The sequence below is a fragment of the Dendropsophus ebraccatus genome, chromosome 1 (genome assembly GCF_027789765.1).
Source record: "Dendropsophus ebraccatus isolate aDenEbr1 chromosome 1, aDenEbr1.pat, whole genome shotgun sequence".
Classification (NCBI taxonomy): domain Eukaryota; kingdom Metazoa; phylum Chordata; class Amphibia; order Anura; family Hylidae; genus Dendropsophus; species Dendropsophus ebraccatus.
Window position 1 is genome coordinate 168,090,105 of NC_091454.1, and position 27,671 is coordinate 168,117,775.

The 27,671-nt window shown below is 42.3% G+C and overlaps 2 protein-coding genes across 3 annotated transcripts in view; one reads left to right on the forward strand and one right to left on the reverse strand.

Annotated features, from left to right (window-relative positions):
* The window catches only part of LOC138801348 (ADAMTS-like protein 5), a 49,040-nt gene extending 36,386 nt beyond the window's left edge, over nt 1-12,654 (forward strand). Inside the window, exons 11-13 of the mRNA XM_069984078.1 lie at nt 2,304-2,399; nt 11,395-11,466; nt 11,569-12,654. Of these exons, the coding sequence (XP_069840179.1) occupies nt 2,304-2,399; nt 11,395-11,466; nt 11,569-11,903 (503 nt within the window). The 3' untranslated portion in view covers nt 11,904-12,654. The remainder of the gene's footprint in view (nt 1-2,303; nt 2,400-11,394; nt 11,467-11,568) is intronic.
* SERINC4 (serine incorporator 4) overlaps nt 9,083-27,671 on the reverse strand; it is a 49,980-nt gene continuing 31,391 nt past the window's right edge. Inside the window, exons 10-14 of one of the 2 annotated variants that reach the window (XM_069984101.1) lie at nt 24,525-24,597; nt 24,113-24,158; nt 18,929-19,082; nt 16,173-16,236; nt 9,083-9,209 (exon numbers count right to left, since the gene is read on the reverse strand). In XM_069984101.1, coding sequence (XP_069840202.1) covers nt 9,171-9,209; nt 16,173-16,236; nt 18,929-19,082; nt 24,113-24,158; nt 24,525-24,597 — 376 coding nt within the window. In that variant the 3' untranslated portion in view covers nt 9,083-9,170. Of the gene's footprint in view, nt 9,210-15,424; nt 16,237-18,928; nt 19,083-24,112; nt 24,159-24,524; nt 24,598-27,671 lie in introns of those variants that run through there. The other variant, XM_069984091.1, reaches the window with a different exon arrangement.

The window sequence follows — 27,671 nt, forward strand, 5'->3', positions numbered from 1 at the left end:
CACAGCACCTAGGCCCCATCCACACTGCAGCTAATCTGTTGGACCTTCTCCTCTGCTGAGTTTTCAGTATAAACCTCCAGTGTACTCTTTGTGTCATTGACATTGCTGTTTAAAGTCACAGTTTATGATGGAGATGGTTCATGCACTAGAGAACACCATGTGGAGTCAGAGCATTACTGCTGAGGAAGCAGCTGTGACCAGAGACACAATCATTAGATGTAGATTGACTGGAAGTAACAGCTGGATGTGCTGCTCCCCTTCTTGCCTCCTAGACACACACTATATGCTTCATGGAAGAGTTCACTTACACACTAGAAATGATAGACTAGGTCAGTCCATCATCTTTCCTGAATATGTACCACATTCCAGAACATCTGTTATTAGACACCCAAGGGCCTGCGCCTGGGGATTGAGGGGGGCGGCACTGAAGTGAAAGTAAAATAAATAGATTAATGCTTGTGCTGTATCTGCTACCGCCATGCTATGGCTTTTATTAAATATGGCCTCCATCTTGTTTAAATCTACATGGGTCAAATTTTCAGCCGCAGCATGTCCCTTCTGTTTGATTTAAACACCATTGCCTAGCATTACATGACCAATCTGTTGACCTTTATTGCATGTGACAGTTTTTTGTCACACATTGGGTCACAATCTTGGTGTATTTCACGAACTGGAGAGGAAGGAACGGCTGCACATCCCATCTATGGCTGATATTAATGCCGCTTGGCCTATATTAAAAATCAACACCAGAGTGTCTGTATATGATTTGATCAAGCCATAATAGCCCCGTGTACCAAGTGCAGGTCCTCTGGTTCACACTGGTCCCTACGCTGACTCCACACCGTGTCGACAGTGTGGGCAGTGTGGTTTGATCGATTCATACACAAAATTCTGATGTTTTTTATGCAGCCGAGAGGCACTAGTGTCAGCCATAGGTGTGAGGTGCAGCGCTCTTTTTCTTCCCTGAACCGTATTTTGTTTCTCTCTTTTTTTCTCAGTGTGTTTGCACTCCTCCTGGAAGACCCACATGACCGCAATTAGCAGGAGATATCTGAGTGCATGTGCTTTTATCCCTCCTGTTTGTCCCATTCTATCTGCAGTAGCAATGGTGAGCGCAAAACCTTATCCAGACTTGTGCTGATTGGGGGCAGCTTCCTCCGCCGGCGGCGCTGGCTGGGAGTTTTTTGGGGGGGCATTTTGGGTCTGGTCCTGTGGCATGGGGGTTGCAGGGCCATTCCATGGCCCCCCTTCCCTGCCCATGCACGCCTGCGGGGGTGGTGGTGGTCACTGACCGGCACAGTGTGGACTTAGTGTAGGGACCCATGTGTATCAGATACCTGCACGCGGTACATGGGGCAGTGTGGCTTGATCAACTCATACACAAAATTCTGATGTTTTTTTATGCAGCCGAGAGGCACTAGTGTCAGCCATAGGTGTGAGGTGCAGCGCTCTTTTTCTTCCCTGAACCGTATCTTGGTGTATTTGCAGTAGTAAATTACCACACTGCCTTCCCTCTATACCCAAGCAAATCTTTCATTTGGGAGGGCTAGTATAGGGTACTGTCAGCTGACTGATAGCAATGGACTTAAAGGGGTTATCCAGCAAAAATCTTTTTCATTCAAATAAAAAAAAGTTATAGATTTGTAAATAACTTCTATTTAAAAATCTAAAATCATCCCATACTTATCAGCTGATGTATGTCCTGCTGGTTTCTGTCCCAGACAGGAACTGTCCAGAGCAGCAGCAATTTTCCATAGAAAACCTTTCCTTCTCTGGACAGTTCCTGTCTCAGACAGAGATGTCAGCAGAGAGCATTGTGTCAGACTGAAAAGAATACACCACTTCCTGCAGGACATACAGCAGCTGATAAGTACTGGAAGACCTGAGATTTTTAAATAGAAGTAAATTACAAATCTATATAACTTTCTGAAACCAGTTGATTTGGGGAAAAAAAAACCTTTAAAGGACTGCCTTTTACACGGCGCTTACAGATGTCTTCTGCAGATGGATCCCAAGCACTGTATGAACCCTCTCAAACTCTGGGAGTTGATAGTACCTAATATTTTAAGGGTTATTCCATGGATATCCATGGGATTATGCTATAAATGTCTGGATCTGCATCTTTTTCTAAAAGAGGGTTCTGTTGTATCTAGATAGGGAATGGAGAGGCAACCAGTACAGCTGAACAGGCCTCTTCTCGGGATGCTTAACCAACCTAGGTATGGTTGCACATTATGTTGGTAATGTGTAACAAAAGTTTCATTGACAAGGACCAATGACATTATCTGGTTCCCTACTTGCAGTGCCGCAGCAGACAGCACAGAAGAAATGGCCGTCCCAGGCTCGGCATGAAAGAGGCAACATTGAGCAAAACAGGATAACTGAATCTAAGAGAGATGGTAAGGAGTGGGACATGTATATTTCTTTACTGACATTATTAATATGCTATGGGACATGCTCACCACCGAAAAGCGTTTATTTTCTTAATGTATGTTTGCTTTCAATGAATCAGGAATTCAACCAATGTTTAAAGGGAATTTGTCAGGTGTTTCAGATGCTTGAACCAGAGGCAGCATGTAACAGGCACAGACTCCCTTATTACAAGGAGCTATAATTTACTTGAAATATTGAGGCATTTTATTGAAATCACAGATTTCACAGACAGTTTAAAGACTATCCAGGACCAGGGCATAAATTCAAGGAGGTGAGTCTCTTCCTGCCCCACTTGGCTTGATTGACAGGTCTCTACCTGTACACAAAATGGACCTGTTATTTAAGCCCGATGAGTTGAATCTGACTGGTTACCTTAGGCTTCTTTCATAAGGATCAAATTAACTGCAGATTGAATTCAATACCATTAAAATCAATGTGTTTTTTTTTTCCAGAGTGAATTTTACATTCAGATTATCCCCATTGATTTTAATGGGGGAAGTTGAAGTCCACTATAAATCTCTAATGTGGATTTGAAGCAAAATCAGCGGCATGCCGTCAAAGTGACAGACGTTTTTATTGGATGACCACCATTTTCGGCAAATGTTTGTATAATGACGCCCGTTATTATAAAATAATAGCCATTTTTTGCTGCTATGAAGGCCATCCAGTAAAAATGGGCGTCATTTCAATGACGTGTGAACACAGCCTAAAAGCATTAGGCCCCTTTAACACGGCCGTGTCAGTTTCTACTGTCAGGAAATTCTGATCAGGAGGCCTCAAAAGGCTTCAGGACACCTTTTAGGATTTCCTCACCATAATAATTTTTTACGTTCAGGAAACCAACTGGCATTGCCTTCAGGATTTCCTGATACGTCCTAGCATTGACCATCACAAACATACTAGCATATTTGTTTAGTATGCCATATGTATACCAATAGTAAGCATAATAAGTTGTGCAGTAGCCATGCTGGGAGTTGAAGTTGTGCAGCAGCTCAGGCCGCTGTCCCCATCCCGCCGAGCACCTCCAGGTCATCATTCTTATAAAAAAGCAGCATGACCAGGGAGAGCGAGCAGGGGGCTGTGGTCTGACAGACTTTGGAGGTGTCCGTGATAAAATGGGGGCATCTATAAAACAGGAGTGTCTATAAAATCCTGACCTATTTTCCGGAATGGACATCCAAAAATCCTAAAAGGTGTCCATGACTAATATAAGCCTATGGGTCCAGAAATCCAGACGGATTTCCTGATAAAAAGTTTGGATGGATTTACCGGTGGTGTGAAGTGGGCCTTACTTTCCTGGTACAGTTTAACACAGAATGGTATTTACATGGACGTTCTCTGGCAAAGCCTATGTTGGACATTTTTTACACTAAATGAGAGAGGTCTCTACTTTTCTTTTTCCAAAAGAGAGAATGAGGTGGAATTTGACCGGTTGCCAAAAGCAACTACTCTGCTTTTCCTCTACATTCATTTTTTATCTTCTCCAAAAGGTACGCATAACATAATCTAAAAAATTCCACATGTCTGATAACATATGTCAGGGAAACCGACATGTGCAACACAGACGCTGCTACTGCAAATTCTATCATGACTCCATGGTCCTCGCTTTCTTTCTTCTCTTCCTGAAATGGTTCTTCTCAGTCACTGTAGTCTGCTGTGTGACATCAGAGGATACAGCTGCAGGATCAGTCACCTAAAGCTAAGTGCAGGACTGTCTAAGAGAAGCTTCTGAACCCTGACTACAGAGGAGCGGAATACCCCTTTATAATATTTATATTTGCAAATACATTCATGAAGCAAACTTGCCTCCTCCTGACATGCTTTTTCACCTTATGTTGTTGAGGTTATCGATCACCACTCTGCTGTAAAAGCAGTGGTCTGTCTCTCTCCATGATTTTAGCTGGCAAGTTTGCAAAATAAATGTGTTAACAAACGTATTTCACCTGGCAATCCCTACAAGTTTAACTATGTTAGTTTAGATTGCAAATTTATAGTTTAGATTGCAAATTTATTGCAATTTTTTACACCAATTTACCTGTACAGATTTTTATGCATCATATTGCCCTTGGCCAAAGCTTAACCTCTGCAGTTATTCTAGGAATACATATGTGACCTTTTGACTCACACAATGTACGGCCGTTGTTGCATTGAAAATTGCATTAAAATCTAGGCTGTCAATGGCTGGAAATAATTGACGTGTCAACTATTTTAACAATCGTAGAAAACAAAGGCCATTGTTCAATACATCGTGACAACGGCCATTGTTTCAATCGACTTCAATGCAACACATTTCACTATGAAAAGAACGGCTGTTGTTTTAATTGAAAACAATTATCATAAAATAAAAAGTTTTATCATAAAATATACGTTGTGTGAACATAGTCTTAGGGTTAACTTTTTCAATATTTCTTTTCTTCATCTTACAGGCTTATATTCTTCTCACTAAATCGACATGCAAATAATTTTTTTACTAAAGCATTTGATCTTTTTGTTTCTTAATTTACAACATGTTTTATGGTGTCTTTGTGAATATGTATAAAGTTCTGCCCTGTTCTCCTTACATGAACTCAGTCCTCAGATTGCCTTTCAATGGGATGGGCTTCATAACATGGTATCTGTTACCTGTTCATACCACTGGGTGTGAATGCCTGGAAGACAGTTATTGTAGATGAGATGAATCTGTCTTCTAATGCCACCCAAGGGTATGATTTTCTGTATTTCTGAAACCGTGGCATTAGGGAACTTCTTGAAGAATCCTAGGCTTCTTAAAATGAATTTAACATTCACCTGAGTTCACCTAGTTAAATGTTAAAAAAAAAAATTGTCAGTGTTGTTTTGCTCGAGAGGTAAATATGGTTGGAAGCCTTCATACCGTGAATTTATTAACTCACTTTAAAAAGGTAAAATTTTTGCTTATGCTTTATAAAATGATACTAAAAGTCTATGTTCACACTTAGTAAAAAAAAAAAAAAGATAAAAGGTGTTCGCTTTTTTTTGTACAATGTCAATTGAATGCATTGTAATCAATGGAAAAAATGGCTGCCCAATGCACATAGGGGGAGATTTATCAACCCACTTGACGTATTTGCTGCGTGAATCAGTCTTAAAAATAAGCAGGCAAAACGCAGGTTGGCTTTATACAATTGTTCTGCATTAAAATACGCAATTGCGTATTTTTGAAGCGTGAAGCTACATGCGTTTTTCGCACAGGTTGTTAACAACTGTTGCTTTGCTAACAACAAGCTTCACGCTTCAAAAATACGCAATTGTGTATTTTAACGCAGAACAATTATATAAAGCCAACCTGCGTTTTGCCTGCTTATTTTTAAGACTGATTCACGCAGCAAATACGTCAAGTGGGTTTGTACCCTCAGGGTGCATTCACACCTACAGGATCTGCAGCAGATCTGCAGCAGATTTGATGGTGCAGATTTGATGCTGTGTTCAGTTACTTAAATGAAATCTGCTGCAGATCTGCAGCAGAAAATCAGCTGCAGATCCTGTAGGTGTGAACGCACCATCATAGTGTATTTAATAACAGACAATGTTGGCATGGACAAAAAAACAAGTGCAACAGGTGCAAGCGCTTACCCTACATACTACCCCTGGCGTACATATGATAAAAACCTACTCTATAGATATTAAAAAATGAGGATCCTTTTAACATCTATGGAGCAGGTTTTTATCGTGTGTACTCTGGGGGGAGTTTGTACGGTAAGCACTTGCACCTGTAGGTTGCTGTTGCGCTTGTTTTTTTGTCTGTACTCTATCGCCATGCAGCGTGCAACCTGCAGTGTGAGCATAGACATAGGAGTGCTGCAGACTTTTGCCTTTTTCGGTTGTTAGCGTGGACGGCAAATAATGATGATGATAATTATTTATGGACATCTTTTGAAACAACGGACATTATTTTTTAGTTCCCACACATTTTTTCTTTTTCACCGTCATTACTATTCAATTCAATGGACTTTTCAATTAAAGACACACCCAAAGGGCAATCAGTCCACCTGAACTAAAATAATGCTCCAGCAGCCGTCATGATGGTTGCTGAAACATGCTAAACCACAGATGTTATTTGATTTGGCCGTTGTTTTAAGTATAAAACTTAAGGCCCTATTCCACGGAACGATTATCGTCCGTATTCGGACGATATCGGCCGCTACGGACGATAATCGTCCCGTGGAATAGAGTGCAACGATCAGCCGACATCGTTCATGTCGGCTGATAGTTGCAGTTTATTTTTTTCTACATGTTGAAAAACAAGCGACTGATATATCAACGATCTGCTGCCGTCGCTCCGTTGAATAGGAGCATCGGCAGCAGACGCTGCTGTATCCTATGGGCTGCCCGGACAATCAGCGATCACCCGGGCAGCCCTCCCGCACTCACCCGCTCGCTGCTGCTGCGTCAAATAGCGGCGGCAGCAAGTGGGGAACGAGGAGCAAACGAGCGCTGAGAGCGCTCGTTTGTTCCTCTAAATGACCCGAGAAATAGGAGCATTAGCCAGAGATCACCAGAGATCGTATTGTACTTTACATTTCTTGAACAGTTACCTTAAAGAAGCAGTTCACTTTTTATTTTTTTCGCCCCCCCGGGTAGCCGCTGTCATGTATACTTACAGAAGATGATCGGTGTCCCGTTCCCATCGGTCAGTTCCGTCCCGCGGTGCCGTTCACATCAGGCGCGCGCTCACTTCCGCCGGCTGCTGCGAGTCCTCTTCTCTGCCCAGTGATTATACGCCGGAAGTCACTCGCTTCCATGCATTCTCTATGGAAGCGCGTGACTTCCGGCGTTCAAATGACAAGGGAGAGAAGAGGAGTCACAGCGCCGGCGGAAGTGAGCGCGCGCCCGATGTGAACGGCACCACAGGACGGAACTGACCGACGGGAACGGGACACCGATCATCTTCTGTAAGTATACTTGACAGCGGCTACCCGGGGGGGCGAAAAAAAAAAAAAGTGAACTGCTTCTTTAAAGATTAGGCCTTTTAGGTGAATAAAAGAGATGTGACGTTTACTAACATGTTGCCCACCAAGTATTAGTGTTTTTATGTGTGTGTGCGTGTGTATAAACAATATTGATAAATCATAAAGCATTTCACTTCTACCAACACTACTCTGTGCCTTTTACAGTGTGTTTTTGCTTCCTTGATCAAGCAGTGGGAATGTGACACTGAGCTGCAACGCTTGCCTTAGTCTAACTTATTTCCATCACAAATATGTTGGGTTTGCAACCTCTAAATCTTTTAGGCTGCTAAGCTAATTATGAAGGACAATGAACTTCCCGGCTTCAAGTGAAATTTGGCAAAAGCCAGTGATGGCAGTAGCCCATGTATGTGGCACTGAACCGGAGCTATGGCTTTATGCCAGTGTATGTAGATTCTGTGAATCTTATCCTAACATTATAAGTAGTCATGTTTTGTAAGTCAAAACAAGCTATAATCTTCTGTTTTCAGTCTAATATGACATTTTGACACCTTGTAAAAGGATGAAAATTAAAAGTGTAAAATAGTAATACTTTTCATTATACATAAATAGATCTTGGTTTTGTTTTTTTTGCAGTAACAGTAATACCTTATTAACACCTTCCTGACATTTAAACATTGGTGTCTCAGGAGCTAAGCCCACTGTATACACACTGGGTGCTGGCTGCTCACTCCAGCTAACACTCACTGTCAGCGGCTAGAATTGGAGATAACTCAGATTCCAGCTTTTAGTGACTACAGCATCTAGGTGGCGATTCTGTTGCTGCCTGGGCCAGTTATAGGGGGCAGTGCCAATCAGGTACCATATCCAGGGTATAGTAGGAGACAGAGAAAAAAATACACTACATTCACATTACAGTGTAATGTACAAATGATCACCCATACAAGTCCCATAGCGACTTCCCTAATTATTATTCCATATGCTGAAATGTCTGAACTATTAAAATATAGCCACAATATTTATCCTGTACTGTATGTACTGCAGATGAAGAAAAAACAATGCCAGAGTTGATGCTTTTGGTCACCTAACACCCCATGAATTAAAAAGAAATAGAAAAAGTCCAATCTTCCCCAAAATGGGATCCAAATTACAGTTTACATGATTATGTAAATTGAATTTAAAAAACAAACAAACGAAATTTAAAGAAAAATTATTTTATGCATGTCAGTGGGCTGTCTGTATAATGTAGGGAAGGATGGCTCCTCAAGAGAAAGATATACTCTTTGTAACTACTCTACACTGGCCCAGATAAGAAGATGTTGAACTCGCCTGTTTTCTGGATTTGCTGACCAAGTATATAGAAATGGGTTTACTACACTGGACAATCTCATTGAGTTCCTCTCTACTTGTCATGTGCAGCTTTTCATCACATTGCAGATAAGCAGTCCTCCTGCTAACTGACTACATATAATAGTAGAGGGGGACATTTCCATGACCTTTAGTATAAGATAGCCTAATTAGCACTGACAACAGGAAAGATGCGAGTTTCAGATTTCCCCTATAGGAGAGTTATAAGTGGAACCTCTTGTATTGTCTAGAGGAGTCATGCAGTCCTCTGCTCTTATTTATAGGGGCCCTCCGCCACACTTTATAAATAATAGCCAGTAAATAATCGCTGTACCCGGGGAGATGCAGATATATAAATATACTTCTGTTCCTCTTTTTTATTCCTGATTTAGTTTGGATTCCATTTTCCCTCATACTTTCTGCTTGGCTGGCTGTAAACGTTACCTTTGATCTGTTAGCAGGATATCATTTCAGGAGTGGCAAAGCGAAGATGCAGAAAATTATCTGGAAAAAAATGTCAGGATGTCAGCTATTTGGCAAAAACACATTGGCACTATGCCAGGTGCTCATTTCCCGAGCCCAGTTGTTTGGTGAACTCCCAACAGTGTGGAAAGGAATGGGGTGTGTTAGTGTTCAGGGCTGTGTTGTTTTTTCAGATGATAGTGTAACAGATTGATAAATTCTAGACGTGGAAATGGTTAAGTGATATCAGTGGCTGCTGCAAGATAGATTCAAGTGTCGGGTTCTGTCTATTTGTACATCTCCTGGGTACTGCACTGGAAGAAGTGTTCGAATACAAGAAGAGAGATACGTAGAAATGAGCGAACAGAGTTCCGGTTTGAGTCGATCCGAACCCGAACACTCTGCATTTGATTAGCGGTGGCTGCTGAACTTGGATAAAGCTCTAAGGTTGTCTGGTAAACATGGATACAGCCAATGACTATATCCATGATTTCTACATAGCCTTAGGGTTTTATCCAAGTTCAGCAGCCACCGCTAATCAAATGCCGAAAGTTTGGGTTCGGATAGACTCGAGCATGCTCCAGGTTCGCTCATCTCTAGAGATACGTGAACCTTGTTGAACAGATGATCCCTACTGAGAAAGTTTAGAAGGAACCTGTCATTCCCACATAGACCTTTACTGGAGTGTATAATTAAGAAAGGATTGCAATATTGCAAGGTTTATTTGTTCTTGCTCAGACCTGGTGAATGTCTGAACCGCTGCTTGTAGGCTCAATAATCAACACATCCACTTCCCGATGGTGACTCTACAGTCAGGTTTACATTTAAGGAAAGGCTAGTAAAACAGTTTCCTGGTTTAATATACAGTTGCAATCAAATGTACTCAGCCCCCTTGGTAAATTAGGTTTATTTGCTAAATTTACAAACTTTCAGCTGTTAGAAAAAAAACAAAAAACAATCGAATAAGTACAATGTAAATAGACCGGCTCAAAAATGGTGGACAGTCTGAAGCATAAAACATATTAGGAAGGACTATGGATATGCAGGAAAATAGGCTTTATGCCACACCACTCCCTTCCCCTCCAGCCACTGATTGATGGCTGTCTGCCTATACATAGTATATAAACACAGTACAAATACAACTGCCAATCAGAGGCCAGTGGGCAGGGGGAGCTGGTGCTCATGAATATCGAGGGCTGTTTAGCACACACTCATAAATGAAAGGACTAACAGAGTCATCACTGCTCAGGTGGATGTCTATGGAACAGTGGCACAGAGGGATTTCAGTGATGCATCATTCTGTTCACTTTCTGTCACTAGGTTATTCATCTCTTAGATAGGGCAGCATAAACCTACTGACAGGATCTTTAAGAATATAAATCTGTAGGTCTGAAGGAAAAAAAGGGGGACATAAAAAAAAATGTATTCCCAAAACTCCCTGTAGTGTTAATAGCAGTTACCTAGGTCCACGATCACTGCTCTCAGCTCTGAGAACAGAGACTGGGCTGCAACACACTGAGGTGGTCAGGACCTTGGGTAAGTATACTTTTACTTCCTTTCTGAACTTACACACATCATTAGGGCTTGGATTGTCCATGGAGAGCTCATACACAGTCGCCTGTCTCACACTGTGAATACCTGTAGCCGACTAGTGGACTTTGTGTTGGTCAATGTATATTAGTCTCATGTGAGGCTTTTAAGTCCACATTTGGCCAAGGTTACAACAATGGATTTTTCCCATACTGAGATACCGTATACATCATATTTGTGGTCTGTGTTGTCGCATTATATAAGATTTATTAAAGCTCAACATGGTAAGATGTGTTCTATTTTTTTCAAAGAGGTTGTGCTAGGAACCTAGTGTACAGGAGAGTTGTCTCACTATTATTTTGGAAAACCTGTACCACTGTCCCACCAGGCCATCTGTTGGGCCCTTCTATAGTTTATACTTTGGCTCCATATTTTTTAAAGGTATATCCTCACAGAGCATCAGAGTCTAAGAGCAATATACCTGATGGGAAAACTGAAATCTGGGGGGAAATTATCATTGTTTCTACCAGAAAACTGGTGTAAAAGAGTCAGAAATTTCTGCCTAGGTAAACAATAGCTTAAAAATTTGCAACAATGTTGCACAAAAGCTTACAGAAAAATCATTGCCCTACGTGATTACTTTATGTTGCTTTATGATTTCTTCTGAGAAATTACCAGATTCATTTTCTAATTGCAGATAAATGTGGAAAGTGCAGGAAAGTCAAGGGACGGCAAAACAAAATCAAGCAATACTGTCAGAAGGACTTTGGTAAGTCAAAATGACTTTCTTTTTACTTCTGCCAACAGAAGAGTTGATTCTGTCTGGCTGCAGTCTTAATAAACCTGAATGCTTTCACTTGGATTTTTGCAGTTTTCCGAGGAAGAATTATCAGCAAAAAGACTGTGGGTAAGGAAACACGTTATGATGTCCAGGTGGTTATTACCTACAAGAACAATTTCCCCATCATGAGACGGGAATATATGTGGGTGCCAAACACCTGCGACTGTCCCAGTTTACTAGAGAAACGGGAATATATTCTCATGGCCAGGAGGCATGTTAACTATGAAAAGACTCTGAATAGGATATTGCTTGAAACAGACAGTTTTGTGCGTTATTACAAACCAAAGGAGGACAAAATGCTTCGCGATCTCGACCAAGAGTGTGTCAAGTACGGGTACCAAACACACCCAAAAGTGAACCAATAACCCTTCTGATAAACAATAGTACTGCAAAGAATATACAGACAATATGTACTGTCTAATGTGTACAGACTATTTAAAGTATTGTTGGACAGATCTTGATTTGGAACATTATGTAATATTCCATACCTGGTGCTAGAAGGTATAACAAGGTATTATATATGGTGTATGTTGCCAGCCTGCCTAAGTTTAATTCTTATAGGGACATCGCTCAGAAAGTAATATAAAAAAAGAGTGATGCATGCTTATAGACTCACAAGTATATTCAGTGTGTGTATTTATGATATACTACAACACAGACTATGCAGATACACACACTGGTGTTTGGACAGACGCACATTTGTTTTCCATATAACAAAGTTCCAATTAAAAAAATGTGGAGTTTTCTATTCTGCTCAATTTGTCACTGTATGGTGTATTCACCATAGAACCTGCCAAATGTATCATGTTTCTTTACATTTATTACCTTTTATAAACCAAATCCCAATTCTAGACGTCCTATTTTTTTACCAGATTGTATTAAAATGTATATTCAGCCATATATTTATAGAGGAAAACACAGAGATGCATATGCAATAAATGCATAATTTATTTTCACATGCTTTGGAAAATGAATCGCCACTTATTAAAGCAGTAAGAGTCATACCTGTCTATTTATATAAGGTCATATGTGCAAAAGGTGGGTGCGTGTGAGTATGTGTGAAGCTGTATGTATGGAATATGTTTACAATGCATTTATTAAAAAATTATGAACAAACCTGAACATTACTGTCTGCTTCTTTATAAAAAATAACAAGATGGTGTTTTTTTGGGATCCATCATTTTGGGGGAAAAGAGTAAAAAAAAAAGTTCTTAAATGAGTTGTCTGTATTAGACTTTCCTTTTGTAGAATGGCATGTTGATCTAATTGCTGGTATTCTATGGGGGAATGCTCTTTTACCTATAGCCAAGAGCCATATTAAATACACTTCTCGACTCTGTGGGATTACTGGTGTCCACTAAAGGTAAGTCACGCCTGTTTTAATGGGTTCCCTTTAACACTTTATTTTCCTTTCGACTTATGCATGTGGAGGGCTAAAATTTAAACAGCCATGTTGCCAGCCTTAAAAAAATAAATAAAATTGTGAACAGTATCTGATCCATTTTAGCCTAGGGGCCAATGCATGTAACTATGGATGCCACAGTCTGTACTTTTGCCGAGAGACTGGACTTGCAGACTATAGACCACACTGCAGTCTGAGCTGCAAAGACTTTCCCCTTCTTCACAAGTGCACTGTCCATGGTTGTGGGCGGCCCACAGATTTTTTGTAATGTTCTGTATGTTAACCTTTATTATTTGTACAGAACTCTGGAATCAAGGGCCCATCAGTCTTCAAAAATTACACTTAAAGAGGATGTACCACCAGGGACATCCTCTTTAACCTGAAGCCACGGATCGAACCCGCGGTCTGTTTTATGCACCGGAACCGGCCGGTGCTCAAGCACTGGTGGTAGGCTGGCCCGCCCCCAGTGGGAGGGAATTCCCTCCCCTGTATGATGCGGCTCCATTCATCTAATGGAGCCACGTCATTCTAATGGCGCCGCCCCGTACTCCCGTCCCGCAGCCGCTTCCCGGACTGAGCTGCGGCTTGAGACGTGACGTCTCAAGGCAGCTCAGTCATTCAGCGGTGGAGGCGAGACTCCGCTACGACCGCTGAATGGCTGAGCTGCCTTGAGACATCACGTCTCAAGCCGCAGTTCAGTGGAACCAGGGAGGTAAGTCACCGATGACTTCTATTTCCACCCCCTCCCCGGCCAGATACGGATTATACAGCTGGCTCGGAGTACCCCTTTAAGGCTATGTTCAAAATTATATTTTATGATAAATGGGTTGCGTTGAAGTCCATGCAAACAGTGGCCGTTGCTTAAACAATGTTTTAAACAATTGCTGTTGTTTGCTACGGCTGCTGAAATAATTGACATGTCCGTTATTTCCGGCTATTGTACATTGATTTAATGCAATTTTTAGTGGAACAACAGGCATTGTTTGACACCGCCATTGTTTTTGAGTGCCAAACAACGTCTGTTGTCCGTACGTTATGTGAACGTTGCCTAAGGGTCCATTTACACATACAGGATCTGCAGCAGATTTCATGTAACAGATTTGATGCTGTCGATTAGACATGGTCCGAACCTGCCGAGGTTCGGGTTCGTATGAACCCGAACGCTCGGCAGCAGACTCCCGCTGTCTGCCCGCTCCGTGGAGCGGGCGGATACAGAGGGAGGAACGCCTGCAAAACTGGGATATAGCCTATGACTCCACGGAGCGGGCAGACAGCGGGAATCATTACCGAGGGTTCGGGTTCGTACGAACCCGAACCGAACTCGGTTCGTACCATCCCTACTGTCGATATCAATGTAACTAAATGATGGAATACAGCATTAAATCTGCAGCATCAAATCTGCTGCAGAACCTGTGCATGTGAATGGACCTTTAAGTACTTTTTCAGGGCAAGGAGGGTTTTTTTTCATACATGCCTTGGGCTTCAGAGAAATAGGCAAATACGCTTGTTTTCCCAGATGTCCAGTCCCTACTGCAGGTCTCTTCTTCCTGCTCTTCTTAACTGAGCAGGAAGTTATCAAAAACTCCCCCTGCCAGGAAGACCCCTTTAATTGGCAGTAAAGATGACCATAACCTTAAAGATAATTTGTCTATGTGTGCCTATACATACTGTAGATGAGCCATCTGCAACAGTACCCTGAAGTAGGACCCCGGCTCATAAATACATACATAACAGGATCCTGGGTGGTCCTAAACTTGTGTTTCTGGTCTAAGGATATTTTCTGGTTAACCAGCTCTATTACTGTTTTGTTCATTGTACATGATACAAATCTTAACCATAATCAAGAAAACCATGTGGCTAATGTAACCCCTAAAGCTACATGTTGTGAAGGTGACGCTAGCTTTTCTAATTGATAATTCTTGGTTATATAAAAAAGGGAGTGTTTTGGAGTATCATAAACCCAGTGCAATCCTAAGCAACAAAACAATAAAGCAAAAGGAAATTCCCTTTTCCCAATATATCTGTCCACAACAGCCTGAAAGCGGTGTTGTCATGACACCATGTAAACAGTAATTGTGTTCCATCCAGTCACTGTGACTATAAATAATGGACATTGACCCTTCTGCTATACAAAGGACAACTGCTCGAGTTATTGCAGTGCAGATCCTGTGTGACCTTCCAAGGTAATTCTCTTCAGGATTTTAGCTTGCAGCTTTCATGGGACACATCAGGTAGCTTTGGCGCAGTAATCCCATTATGTATAGATGAGAGCAGAGGTATGCAGACTGCACAGCTTGTACGCAAGTCCTATTGTGTTGCTGGTAGGCGTCACTTCTACATTGCTTGGTCTCAGAATACCTTCTTTGTAAAACACGTTTGGTATTCGGGACAGAAAAAAAAGGACAAATCACTATTCCAGCTTATAGCCATTTACAATGGGACTCACAGCCAGCATACAGTATTACAAATGCCTGCCATATTAAACTATTTTTATTCACTTCAGGACCCTTGTGTACATTTTGCAGGGTCAGTGCATGAATGTCAGTTCATTCGAGACGTTCTACAGTGATGCTTAACCTACTGAGCTTTGGAGGGGCCCGGAGTGCACTGCTCTTACACCAAACATACTGTATGGTTACATGTATTGACATATGGGGAGCTAGCTCTGATGTGTAATACCTAGCCGAAATGTACCTGGAGATTAAATATAAGCCGTCCGTCTTAAAGTTAAGATGTGAACATGAACAGTAAAAGCAAGTTGTAGTTCTAAGTAGTCCAAACACCAATGTCTGAAAAGTGATCCTAGAACAATTATATCCCATAGAACGGTTACCGCTATATTGAAAAGTCTTTGTCATTGTTACCATGACTCCTAGGAAAGGAATCATCACATCCGGGTTCCTTGTTCCACCCCGATGCCATTTCTTTTTAAAGTTCTTCATTCTTTTTACCTTATAATGAAAGTGGGAACAATCCAATCATATTGGATGTATATTGTCTGTTGTTAATCCGCACATTTTCCCGCATTGACCTCACATGCCCATTGTAAATCCCATCACAATGTCTTTAAATGAGATGAGGGGATTAGGACATTTTACTTAGACACCGTGACTCTACGGAACTGTCTTCGTCTCATCATGTTTTGTGGTGGGCCACTCTTAGGTCCAGAAAAGCATGTTGGTGCCAGAAGTATCCACAAATAAAGGAAAACACATGTCCAACAGGAGGCTACCTTGATCCAAAATGTAGGCCAACTTCCATGTGTAAATGTGGTCTCCAAGGAGGAATCTTCATAGCTGCAATCATAAAGCATTGCATGAGAATGCAGAGATTGGCAAACATTAGTCACAGTGATACTTAAACATTGCTCACAATGAGGCGTTCACATGGCAAGTTGTCAATGTTCAATATGACATCAGAAACATACTAACCACAGAACTTGTGAATTAATGGGTTTTGTCTGGGGCAACACTGTTCTATTCAATGTGCAGACAGTACAGATTTACTTGCTGCAAAGGTCACATCACAACTAGCAAGATATACGAGGAAAAAAAATCATTCCACCCTCCAGATAAATAATGAAATTGGGACATAGCCAAGTCCATGTGTTTCTTTTTTCTGTGCAATTCTAGGGAGGATACCATATGTGATAGCTACAAGCTGCCTTTAGAACATATCGGTGCACAGTCCACAAGTGTGTAGGTATTGAGATTCACAATTTCTCACAGTGGATATTGATCATATCTGCACATTACTAACAACTGCTTGTGCCTGTATATTGATGATGTTAATATACATTAAGGCTGGGTTCACACTACGTATATTTCAGTCAGTATTGTGGTCCTCATATTGCAACCAAAACCAGGAGTGGATTAAAAACACAGAAAGGATCTGTTCACACAATGGTGAAATTGAGTGGATGGCCGCCATATAACGGTAAATAACTGCCATTATTTCAATATAACAGCCGCTGTTTTAAAATAACAGCAAATATTTGCCATCCACTCAATTTCACCATTATGTGAACAGATCCTTTCTGTGTTTTTAATCCACTCCTGGTTTTGGTTGCAATATGAGGACAACAATACTGACTGAAATATACGTAGTGTGAACCCAGCCTAAAGGGGTATTCTTACCTACAAAACGATAATTAGTAATGCTTTTCATTAGAAAATTGGTTACTTTTGCAGTTTGGCCCTATTGTCCTACCCTATAGTAGACAGCTCGGTTACTGACCACCGCTTTCCACCTTTCCACCACTGAGTGGTGGCCTGGCTGTGATGTCACTGGTAGCTAGGATCCTCAGGAGCTGGTAAGTATACTTTTTAATCCTTCTATGACTCCCTCTCACAGATAGCTTTAGGGCTTGTGGATTGTCCCTGGGGCTGTCTGTGATCTGTAGGAGACAACACAGAGATGCAGAGCTTATTCCACTTAGAACTGCACCATCCCATCCTGTCCTATTCCTTTTTTTTTTCTTTTCCTGCAAAAGCTGAACAACCTCTTTAAGGGGTAAAATACATTCTGAATCATGCCTATCATCAGGAGCTGAGCATGCTTCATAGAGCGTGAGGGTCCTCACTGTTAATGACGGCTGCTGTGATCATGCGGCCGCCTGCCATTAACTAACTTAGTGGTGTGATCCCGGCCGTATGACTGCGGGGGTCCCGATAGTCTCCCCTGACTGTCTCTAAACTTCCTTTGAGCAGTCAGATCTGTGATCCTCTAATAGAGTCTGCCACAGGCACTCCATTTAAAAGGTGCTGGCTAAACAACAGCCAATTAATTGGGAATATAACTAGAGATGATTGAACATCGGAAAATCTTAGGTTCTATAGAACTGGAACCTTGTCGAACTTTCCACATTTGAATACCGATGCCTTCCCGGTCCGTGGGGAAGGAGAAGACAGCCCGGGTACTGCCTCGGGATTTGGGAATCAAAGGCTTTGGGAATCAAATGCGAAAAGTTCGACAAGGTTCGAGTTCTATAGAACCTAAGATTTTCTGATGTTCGATCATCTCTAAATACTGTATAACAACCGCACTCATAGTTTAGCTTTGGCTGTCCAGGCATGATGGGAACTATAGTTTTAAAACAGTTGGAAGGCTAAAGGTTCCCCATCCCTGGTCTAAGGTGTATGGGCATTTTTACAGTACATCGTCTCACCCTTTCATATGATGAAGATTGAGTTCACCACTTAAAAAATGTTTATTGCAATTTAATGGTATTTCCTTTAGGTTTTGCCTGAATATTGTAACCATTGATAAGATAGAATGAGCCTTGGGGCTTGTTGTGCAAAGATGAGTAAATCTCTTCCTTAACAGACAGTTCAGTTATTCCATCGATCAATTGCAGGGGGTGAATGAATCCCGAATGGATGTGCTCTTTGACGGTCCTTAGCATGTGTCATCTCAGACTTTGAAGGTGTAGTTCACATACACCGTTGTGCAATCCTTGTCATGTCTGTGCAGATCAGGAACAGACTTGACTCAGGTATTATGTCAGCGGGATACTTAATGGTAATTACGTAGAAGATAATTATCAGACACCTCATGGAGCATATAGTTCTATATTATGTTAGCAAAAGAAGGAACGCCACAGAACATTCGTCATGCCAAATGTCCTGACCTGATGTGACAAACAACCCTTTGGCCTTTACTGTACAGATTGTAATGCAATTCTTGATAAAAGAACAAAGGCCGACTGCAGTGGTACATGGTATTATACCACTTACATTCCTGGATAGTTTCCAAATCAGAGTCAACAAAAGAATACTGGGCACTAGGATACATTATAATGAGACAAGTTTCTGCTCTTGCTCAATCATCTCGTAACAAGAGAATGTCAATAAGACCACACATTTACGTAGATGGACTCTCTTGGCTCCTATGTAAACATACTGTAAATCATAGGGAGTTATTTCTCAGCAGGCCCTTCATGCAGCCCAGCAAGAAGACTAAGCACCTGGGAATGTTCGGAATGCGCACCTGAACCAGTTGGTCAGCGTCATCATCACATAGAGAGAGGCGAGCACGAACACAAAGTGGAAGAAGGAGTAGCTGTAGATCACTTGCTCACGCTCATCGTGTATGACCGTCTGTCCACCTCCAGTGGCCGTATCTTCCTCATGGTTCTTTTCTCCTGTAATAAAATGCAAGCTATGACTACCCAGACTCCAAACAACATGAGCACATCTCTTCTTATTGCTGCAAGACATCTTGTGACAAGCACCACTATTAGGACCAATCCATGTCCTGAATTTTCAATGTGTTTTTGCATACTGACCCAGCTGCTGGTGTAATGAACTGGAAGCCATCACATATAACAGTCAGTCACCCATGATAGTGGTACACTCAGAAATGAGTGGCGGACATCCTGCAGTCACATGTTTTGCCTCTCATGGTCGGGCTTTTAACTGGCATTATTCAGCAGGAAAATGCGCGGCCACACAGCAAGGATTTCCCAGACTGCAAAACTCCTTTTGCCGGTCTGATCGCCAGGTTTATCAGCAGTCGAGCATGTAAGGGCCCAGCTAGGATGCAGGCTTCACCAACCTGTGAGTGTGCAGGATCTACGGGGCTGCTGCAACATGTGTGGGCAAATGTGCTGTTGGATGCCATACAGGACCTGTAGTCCTTTATGCCCAACTGTGTCTCATCTTGTATCCAGGCTACAGTCTGCCAAACAGGGCACTAGAGCCTCCTTTCAATAGTACAGTTTTTAAGAATAATCTTATCCTTTCTCTGTAAGGCAAGGTTCACACAGGGTAAGACATCGGCTGTTCTGTGACCCAGACGTGTCACAGAATGGCCGATGTCAGTGAAGTTTATCCCGGCCAGTACTGGGATGCGGATGCATCCGTGTGCGCCCGCATCCCAATTTAACATGGCACATAATGGAAAGTGCATCCGGAGCCGCACTCTCCCTTGTGTGAACTGTCAGGGTTGTGCGGACCTTCTTCAATGAATAGCGGCTCCACAAAACTGACATGTCAGTTTTCGTTGCGGCCACTTGCAATCCTGTCCCGAGTGTATACACATAGGGGGACATCTGTTAAGTCCGGCGTTTTTGCGCCGTGCTTAAAAATGTCCCCACATCGCCAACACTTCGCTGATTTATGTAGAGGCGCACTGACTCTACATAAATCCCGTGCGCACCAGTGTGTGCACCGCGGAAACCTACGGCAGCTCAGAGCTGGAATAGGTTCCCTTATTTTTCGGTGGGAAAAATGATAAATTAAGTGGATTCAGAGTCCGTGCCCCCTGTTCCCTGACAGACCGCTCAGCCAATCACTGGCCAGGACCACCGAGGCCAGTGATTGGCTGAGCGTTCTGCAGTTCAGACAGGCCGCTCCGAAGCTGATGCTGCCGCGCGGGACCAGAAGAAGAAGACCTGCAGCCTGGTTAGGTAAAGTATGATATTTTCAAATCGACGGTCGCCCGCCGCTCACCACTATTCCACGATGATTTTAGGTTTGGACCTAAATGAACGATCAGCCGATGACACGATCACCGGCTGATCGTTCTCTCGATTCCACGGAGCAATAATCGGCCAAATCAGGCCGATTCAGCCGATTATAGCTCAGTGGAATAGGCCCCTTAAACACAAGCAGATCCATTTCTAATAAGTATTAGATGAAGGACAAATAAGGATCAGGGCAAGGGGCAGGCAGCCACCGAGGGCAAGACTGGAGAAGGGAATAAATCTTCTCTGAACAACATACTGGATCATGTGTCTGAACTCCTGCTAACGCTGTAGGTGCCAGGGTATGATGAATTCTTTACTGCTTTGGCAGGTGAACAGGACTCTTCATGCAGGAACAGACAGAAAACCACCTCAACCTGCATAGGGAAGTGGTTGATTAAAGAAAGTGTTGAATGTGAAGGATGAGACAGAGAGATTTGCTGGAAGGGTTGGCTGACACTACTACAGATACGGATTATAGGGTGGCCAGCCAGCCCATCACTGACAACTGCACGTGTGGAGAGGATAAGGATAGAGGGAAATGGGTTCTTTTAAAAAAGATGGACCCAATTTTAAAGCAGTATACTGCACAATGGCTACATGCTACAATTATAAAAAAAATATACAAACTGTTCAAGCCAAGTTTTGGTAACCATTTTATTCATTCTCTACATGCCCTCCACCTGCTTCATGGTTAACTTTAAAATGATAGTTGAATTTGTCCCAAATCCTGTACCTCTCAAAGTGTCTTCTTTCACTGAGGTCACCCCTGCCGTGATTCTGTTTATGAGGTATCCAGATTAGATGTTAGTGGTGGGTGGTTTATGTGGTGGTTGTCCAGCGAAAATCTTTTTCTTTCAGATCAACTGATCTTAGAAAGATACATAAATTTGTAATTTACTTCTATTAAAACATCTCAAGTCGTCCCATACTTATCAGCTGCTGTATGTCATGCTGGAAATTTTGTTTTATTTTCAGTCTGACACTGCTCTCTGCTGACATCTCTGGCCGAGACAGGAAATCTGTCTCGGTTTTCTATGAATCTCCATGGAAAACCTCTACTGCTTTGGACAGTTCCTGTCTCGGCCAGAGGGCACTGTATCAGACTGAAAATAAAACATTTCCTGCATGACATACAGCAGCTGATAAGTATGGGAAGGCTTGAGATTTTTTAATAGAAGTAAATTACAAATCTATATAACTTTCTGACACCAGTTGATTTGAAAGAAAAAGATTTTCGCTGGACAACCCCTTTAAGGATAGATGGGAAAGTGGGTGACGGGGGAGGGAGATAATGGGATAACTGTCCAGCAGGCAGTCACATGAAACCTACAAGTATATTCTAACTACAGAACATGCATTGCAGTATAAAGTGGAGGTTGCAGGGCGGACTCCGGTTGAAGTTCCACCTGTCCCATAAACTCAATGATATACTCAAATGAAAATCTGCTGTCCGGAAAAAATCCGCTGGGCGGACGGCTAATTTAGTTTGAGAATATCATAAAGTCTATGGGACAGGTAAAACTTGAACCGGAGTCTGCAACGCGGCCTCCAATTGTAATTCCACCACATATTCCGCAGTGGGAACGTACCCTAAGGGACTGAGGGTGGAGGACACATTTACAAACCTCAGCCTTCTGTACAAAAGAAAAAGACAACTGACTTGGCAATAAGTGTGTATAATCAGCTGCTGCCAGACACCTCAGACAGGAAACCCCTAGGGAAACAAGTAATTGAGCTAATTGATATTGGACTGTCGGGCTGCCCCTAAAGGGGTGCTCCAGCGTGGGGGCACTTTTTTTTGGGGACCGGGGAGGAGGTGGCTGAAATAAAAGACGTCCACTTACCTCCCCGGTTTCAGCGGCGGGTCCCGCATCACGGCGCTCCGGTCCCCGGTTCCCGGCCGCTTCCAGGTGTCTGACGCCGCCCGAGACACTACGTCTCAGGGCCACTCAGCCACTCAGTGAAGGAGGCGGGATCCGAGCGGACTTCAAACGGATCCCGTCTCCTTCACTGAGTGGCTGAGCGGCCCTGAGACGTCACGGAACCGGGGAGGTGAGTGGACGTCTTTTATTTCAGCCACCTCCTCCCCGGTCACCCTCAAAAAAGTGCCCCCCCGCCGGAGCACCCCTTTAAAGCCTCTATTACATGTGGCGATCAGAGGGAGCAAGCAAGCACCGACCTGTCCTCGTGCTCCACTCACTGCTGGCGCTATTACACAAGCTGACAGCGAGCAGGTAAGTGCGGGGGAGGGGAGCTGCGGGGGGCTCCCTGGATGATCTTTAGATCATCTAGGGAGGCAACAGGAGACAGTGGTGGTCTGCTGCCGCCACTCCTATTGCAGCAGATAGTTGTTATCATTGTCTTTCGTCTTTCAACATGTTAAAGGACGTTAAAAGACAACGATCAGCCGACATCATGCATTGTCTCGTGCGTTGAATTATTTTACACAAAGCGATTATCATTCATAATGGCCGATAATCGCCAGATACGGCCGATAATCGCCCAGATATGGCCGATAATCATTTCGTGTAATAGGGCCTTTACACATTATATTGCTGGTAATTGGCCAGTCCCAATATTCATATTTTAGCAGTTCTGATATGCTGCGTATGGCTGACACAAGAATTGATATTTATAGCTTTTGCAATAAATCCTAGTACAGTAGCAGTCATTAATGTTCATATTATTAGATGCTGCTATACAATATATAATGTAGAACCAAGTACTCCACAATGCACAATGAGGCTGCACCCAATTTAGATAAGAGTTGAATAGTTGCCTGTGGCTAGTAGATTAGAAACTAGTGTATGTCATTGATTGGTCATAGGATAATATAGATATCTTATATAGAATACACATACAGTAGATGATGTCTAGCAACACTTTTCAATAAAAGACTATTTGATCCATAAAGAAAACTTAAACCCAATCAATGGATTGCAATCTGAATATATTAATAAACTGACGTCCGCTTTAAGGTATGGCCACATGAGGTGGAAAATTTGTGTGCAAATCTGCAACACTTTCAGGCTATGTTCACACTACGTATATGTTTGGCCGTAGTTCGTACGCAGCTGGACATGTGCGGCTGAAACTACGGCTGTAAGAAAAATAGACATGCGGCCGGATTGCGAACATGCGGGCGAACGGCTAACATACGCCGGCAGTACAGTTATGCTTCCCTAGCTTGTTTCGAAGTGATCTGAAACAGGTCATTTACTTGGAAATCTTCTCCCAGCCCAATAAAACACAGAACCTTTTGGATCTAAAAATCAAGTTCACTTTGGCTGAAATAAGTACTTTGTACGTGACCGCATGGAAATCCATGGCCGTGAGTTGGAACATTTCCGTCCTCAAACAATGGTCTTGTTCATTTTTCACGGCGCCGTATACGATCCATCCGTAAGCTCATACGTAGTGTGCATTGTGCGGGCGTATATCGTATACTTTCAAGCGAACGCATCAACCTCAAAACTATGGGCGTATATTCGCGGTTCGCACTACGGCCGGAAATATACGTGGTGTGAACATAGCCTCAAAGATAAAACTGTAGAGGTAAACCTGCACCTGCTATGTGGATTTTGGTGTGAATGTTTGTGGATTACCACTATGTACTTTAATGTGTAGTCTCAAAATAGCAGGCATGGGGGTATGGACGTGTGTGTTTGGATGAAGGAACAAATAAGAACATAAATTGTCATCACCTCCGTCCTCGTCTTCTTCTGGGCAGCAGAAACAGCAGGAGGCTTTCTACAGATAAGATAAGATAAAATAAAATAAAAAGACTGTACACTGGCTCCATAGATATATATGGTCTGTATTCGCCTCACTATATAGTCTTGTACATAGCAGTTAGTCAGTATATCCCATCTCAGACCTGAGGACATCTCAGTGCACTGTGTACTACTGTTCTCTTGCTGCTCAATTTACCACAATAATTCTTCAATTGGATATGCTGATCTGAACTAGCAATGAACCTCTTAAAATCCTGAGCTCACACAATGATTACCCACCAGAAAGGAAATGTGAGAAAATGACTCGGAGCCATAACAGGTTATGAAGCCTCTGAACGCACTGCAATGTGTTTCTTTCCAATGCAGAATAATAGTTACTAACCTGGAACTCGTAGGTGTACACCTTAATCATCCACAATGGACCAAACATCTCAGCTAAGTAGGACGCTTCATTGCTGTCAATGTATAAAAATACATGAAATGTTAGTGGTCAGTGCAATGAAAAGGTTTTCTGGAACATATTAAAAAAATGACAGCATATGTACACTTCTACAAATGGTACTTTACTTCTAAATCCCACAAGGCACAAATACAACTTTTGTTTATTGTGGGGGTAAAACCAATTATAAAGCTGTGGCCCTCCTCCAGAGGGAGCTTACTCTCTGCTGCAACCTAATGGAGGTAGCGCCTATGCAAGTCATTGCTTGCTTCCTGAAAGCCATGCCAGATTCTCCCCCAGAAGGAAGAGTTAGGGCCCTATTACACCAAGCGATTATTGTCCGTTAATCCGTTGTAGTTAATTTATGTACCCACATAAAATACAAATTAAACAGAATGAGGGGAAACATCTGAACAGTGCCATTCCCAGCATGGGCTGGGTACAATATGCTGAGGTTTACAGTCTACTTATGCTCATTTAAACCAAACCTTTATAAACTTTATTCTCAGTCTCCTGTCCCCATGCCACCTCTGTCAATCAGACTATATGTATGTTTTTGCATCAGCAAAGTGACTTTCCTAGTCTAGAAGTTGCTGCTTTGTGTCAGCCAGATTACGGAGTATGGGCTGAAGTTTGGAAGCAGTCACTCTAGCAGAAGGCAGATCGGCTAATGAGGAATCGTGTGAGGTCTGCTTCTGTGACGGAAACAGTTTATAAAGTCTCAGGAAACACCCAGCCCAATTCCCTTTTCTGTAACTGAAATGAGGAAAGTTTTCTATATTAATATAGCATTCTGGTTGTTGGGTGTTTCTTCTCAGATGTTTTTTACCTGACACGCCAATGTCCATCCATTCAATGAAAAAGGAAATGGCTCGTAAGAAAAGGCAATCCTTTGCCCTCAGCTGAGGTCCAATTCTGATGCTACTGTGAAAACTCAAGTCTTTTCAGCCAAAGCGGCTTTGATAGCAGAGGTGCAGTGACCATCCTTCTGCTTTGATGTCCAATGTGCTGTAGGGTTTACTGAACTGTTGATTTAGACCAATGTCTAGTAGCCCCCTGGTTCCTTTTTAGCAGTGAGCTGCTCCACTATAGCGTGTCAGTCCCTTGGCCACCTTTGTAGCTGATGTTATCCTCTCACATCAGTGGCATGTGGTGCTCTGCATGTCGCTTATTCTTGCTGGTGCCATTTGTCTACGCACACTACAATTTCACCAATTTCTCAATTACATTGTAGCACACAACTAGTTCACAAACTGAGCTGTTTCAGAAAAGTGCCCAAAAGCCAATAACCATCCCTTTTTTCAACTCTGCTAAATTGCAACGAGGGATATGTGCGCAGCCTTATATACCCACCAAGTCCGCTCACCACATGTGACTTCATGAGCTATAAGTAGGAAGTGATCATGTCAATGTGACTAGACTGTGTATCTGAGATGTTAAAGAAGATTAGTAACCACCAATATTCAATGTCCGGGTTTAGTATTATGTTAAACAACCAACCACTTTTAATCAAATCCAACTTCTTCAGTGAAGAAAGATTACAATGAGTGTCAAGATGGATTTTACGTTTCCTTGTTACATTTGCAATGGTTTACAAAATATGGAACTTGGCCCGTAAGCCTGTGCTAGAAAATCCTACAGATCAGTTTATTATACTCACAAAATTGTTTGCTACAAAAGCATAAAATGCTTAACTGAAACTTTGTTAGAAAGCTGATGGAGGAAGAGCTAAATCCAACTTTATACTCATTTTGGGTTTTCTGCTTCTATTGCACAGATGTCCTTTTTTATGATTCTACTGTATATTATACTACACCATCCTTTTATGTTATTCTTCCCATACAATTAAAGACTAATGTCCCAGAAAGGGACCACTCCTCCATCCTTATTTGCGATGCAGAGATTTTTATTTTTTATAGGGATCAGTCAGCTTTTTATGGATGGTTCTTCTCTCATGTTAACAGCATTGGCAGTAAAAGGCTTGGCTGCAGAACAACATAGTTAGAAATATTTACAGTGCCACAGAGTTAGCGCAAGTCAGTAAGCAGGCGTGCGTTGGAGGACAGACATCCAGAGGGCAGCTGCTGCTGCTGGCCTCTGTGTTTTCAACTTCTAATATCGTCAGCTTAATTAGAAAAGATATTTTGCATGCCTGGAGAACCAGCAATTCCCCGAGGTTCTCTTGTTGTTCTGTTCATGACCTTTCCACATTTCCACTCGGAGCTCAGTTAAGTATAGTAAGCCCCATTATTTATATCAGCTGGCAGGGACTGCTGCCCTTATTAAGATAGCTGTAAATATTTTCATGTTTTCACCAACCGTGGGCAACTAACGCGTTTCCTCCCTCTCATTCCATGTAACACCCCAATGACTGTTATCTATTGAAGAAAAACACTTAGACTGGTGGAGGTCAAACCGACAGATCCCAGCGGACTTCATTACTGCTTAGATAACTGAATATCAACAAGTCACCAACATTGCAAAAAAAAAAATTATATCAGAAAGAGGGCTGCAAATTTCTTTCATATCGTACCAAAATGCACACGTTTACTAAACGGAGCAAAGTCACTAGTGTATAGAAAAGAGACAGCCTACCTTTAGTTTTAGCAGTTAGGTGCACACACGACACTGGACAAATGTATGGGCATAAAGTGAAATGATCCGGCATCTTTAAAATGTTCACAAAATTTATTGTAGTCCAGCTAAGATTCAAGAAACCGACAATGGTGCAATCTTATAGGTTTTGTTCAGCTCATAGTCACAGTGAATTAATAGTCACTAGGGAACTATGTAAGTGTCTACTAAAGTCTAAACCATGCTTCATGTATATGTCAGCTTACTTTGGAAATATCCTGATGAATACGAGGAGCCCTCAAACACAGTATGAAAGGGCCCTACATCCTCAATCCTGGCATTTTAATTACTTAGATGCCTTGGTCAATAGCAAACACAACATCTAAAGGGGGACACTCTCTGTCACCTGATCACAGACTGCCAATGGGTTGCCTTCGCAGAAGGAAGCCTAATGAAAGCCTTGAGGTCTGCCATCTTTGTACATATTGGTTTTCTTAGGTGGCTTAAAAAATGTCA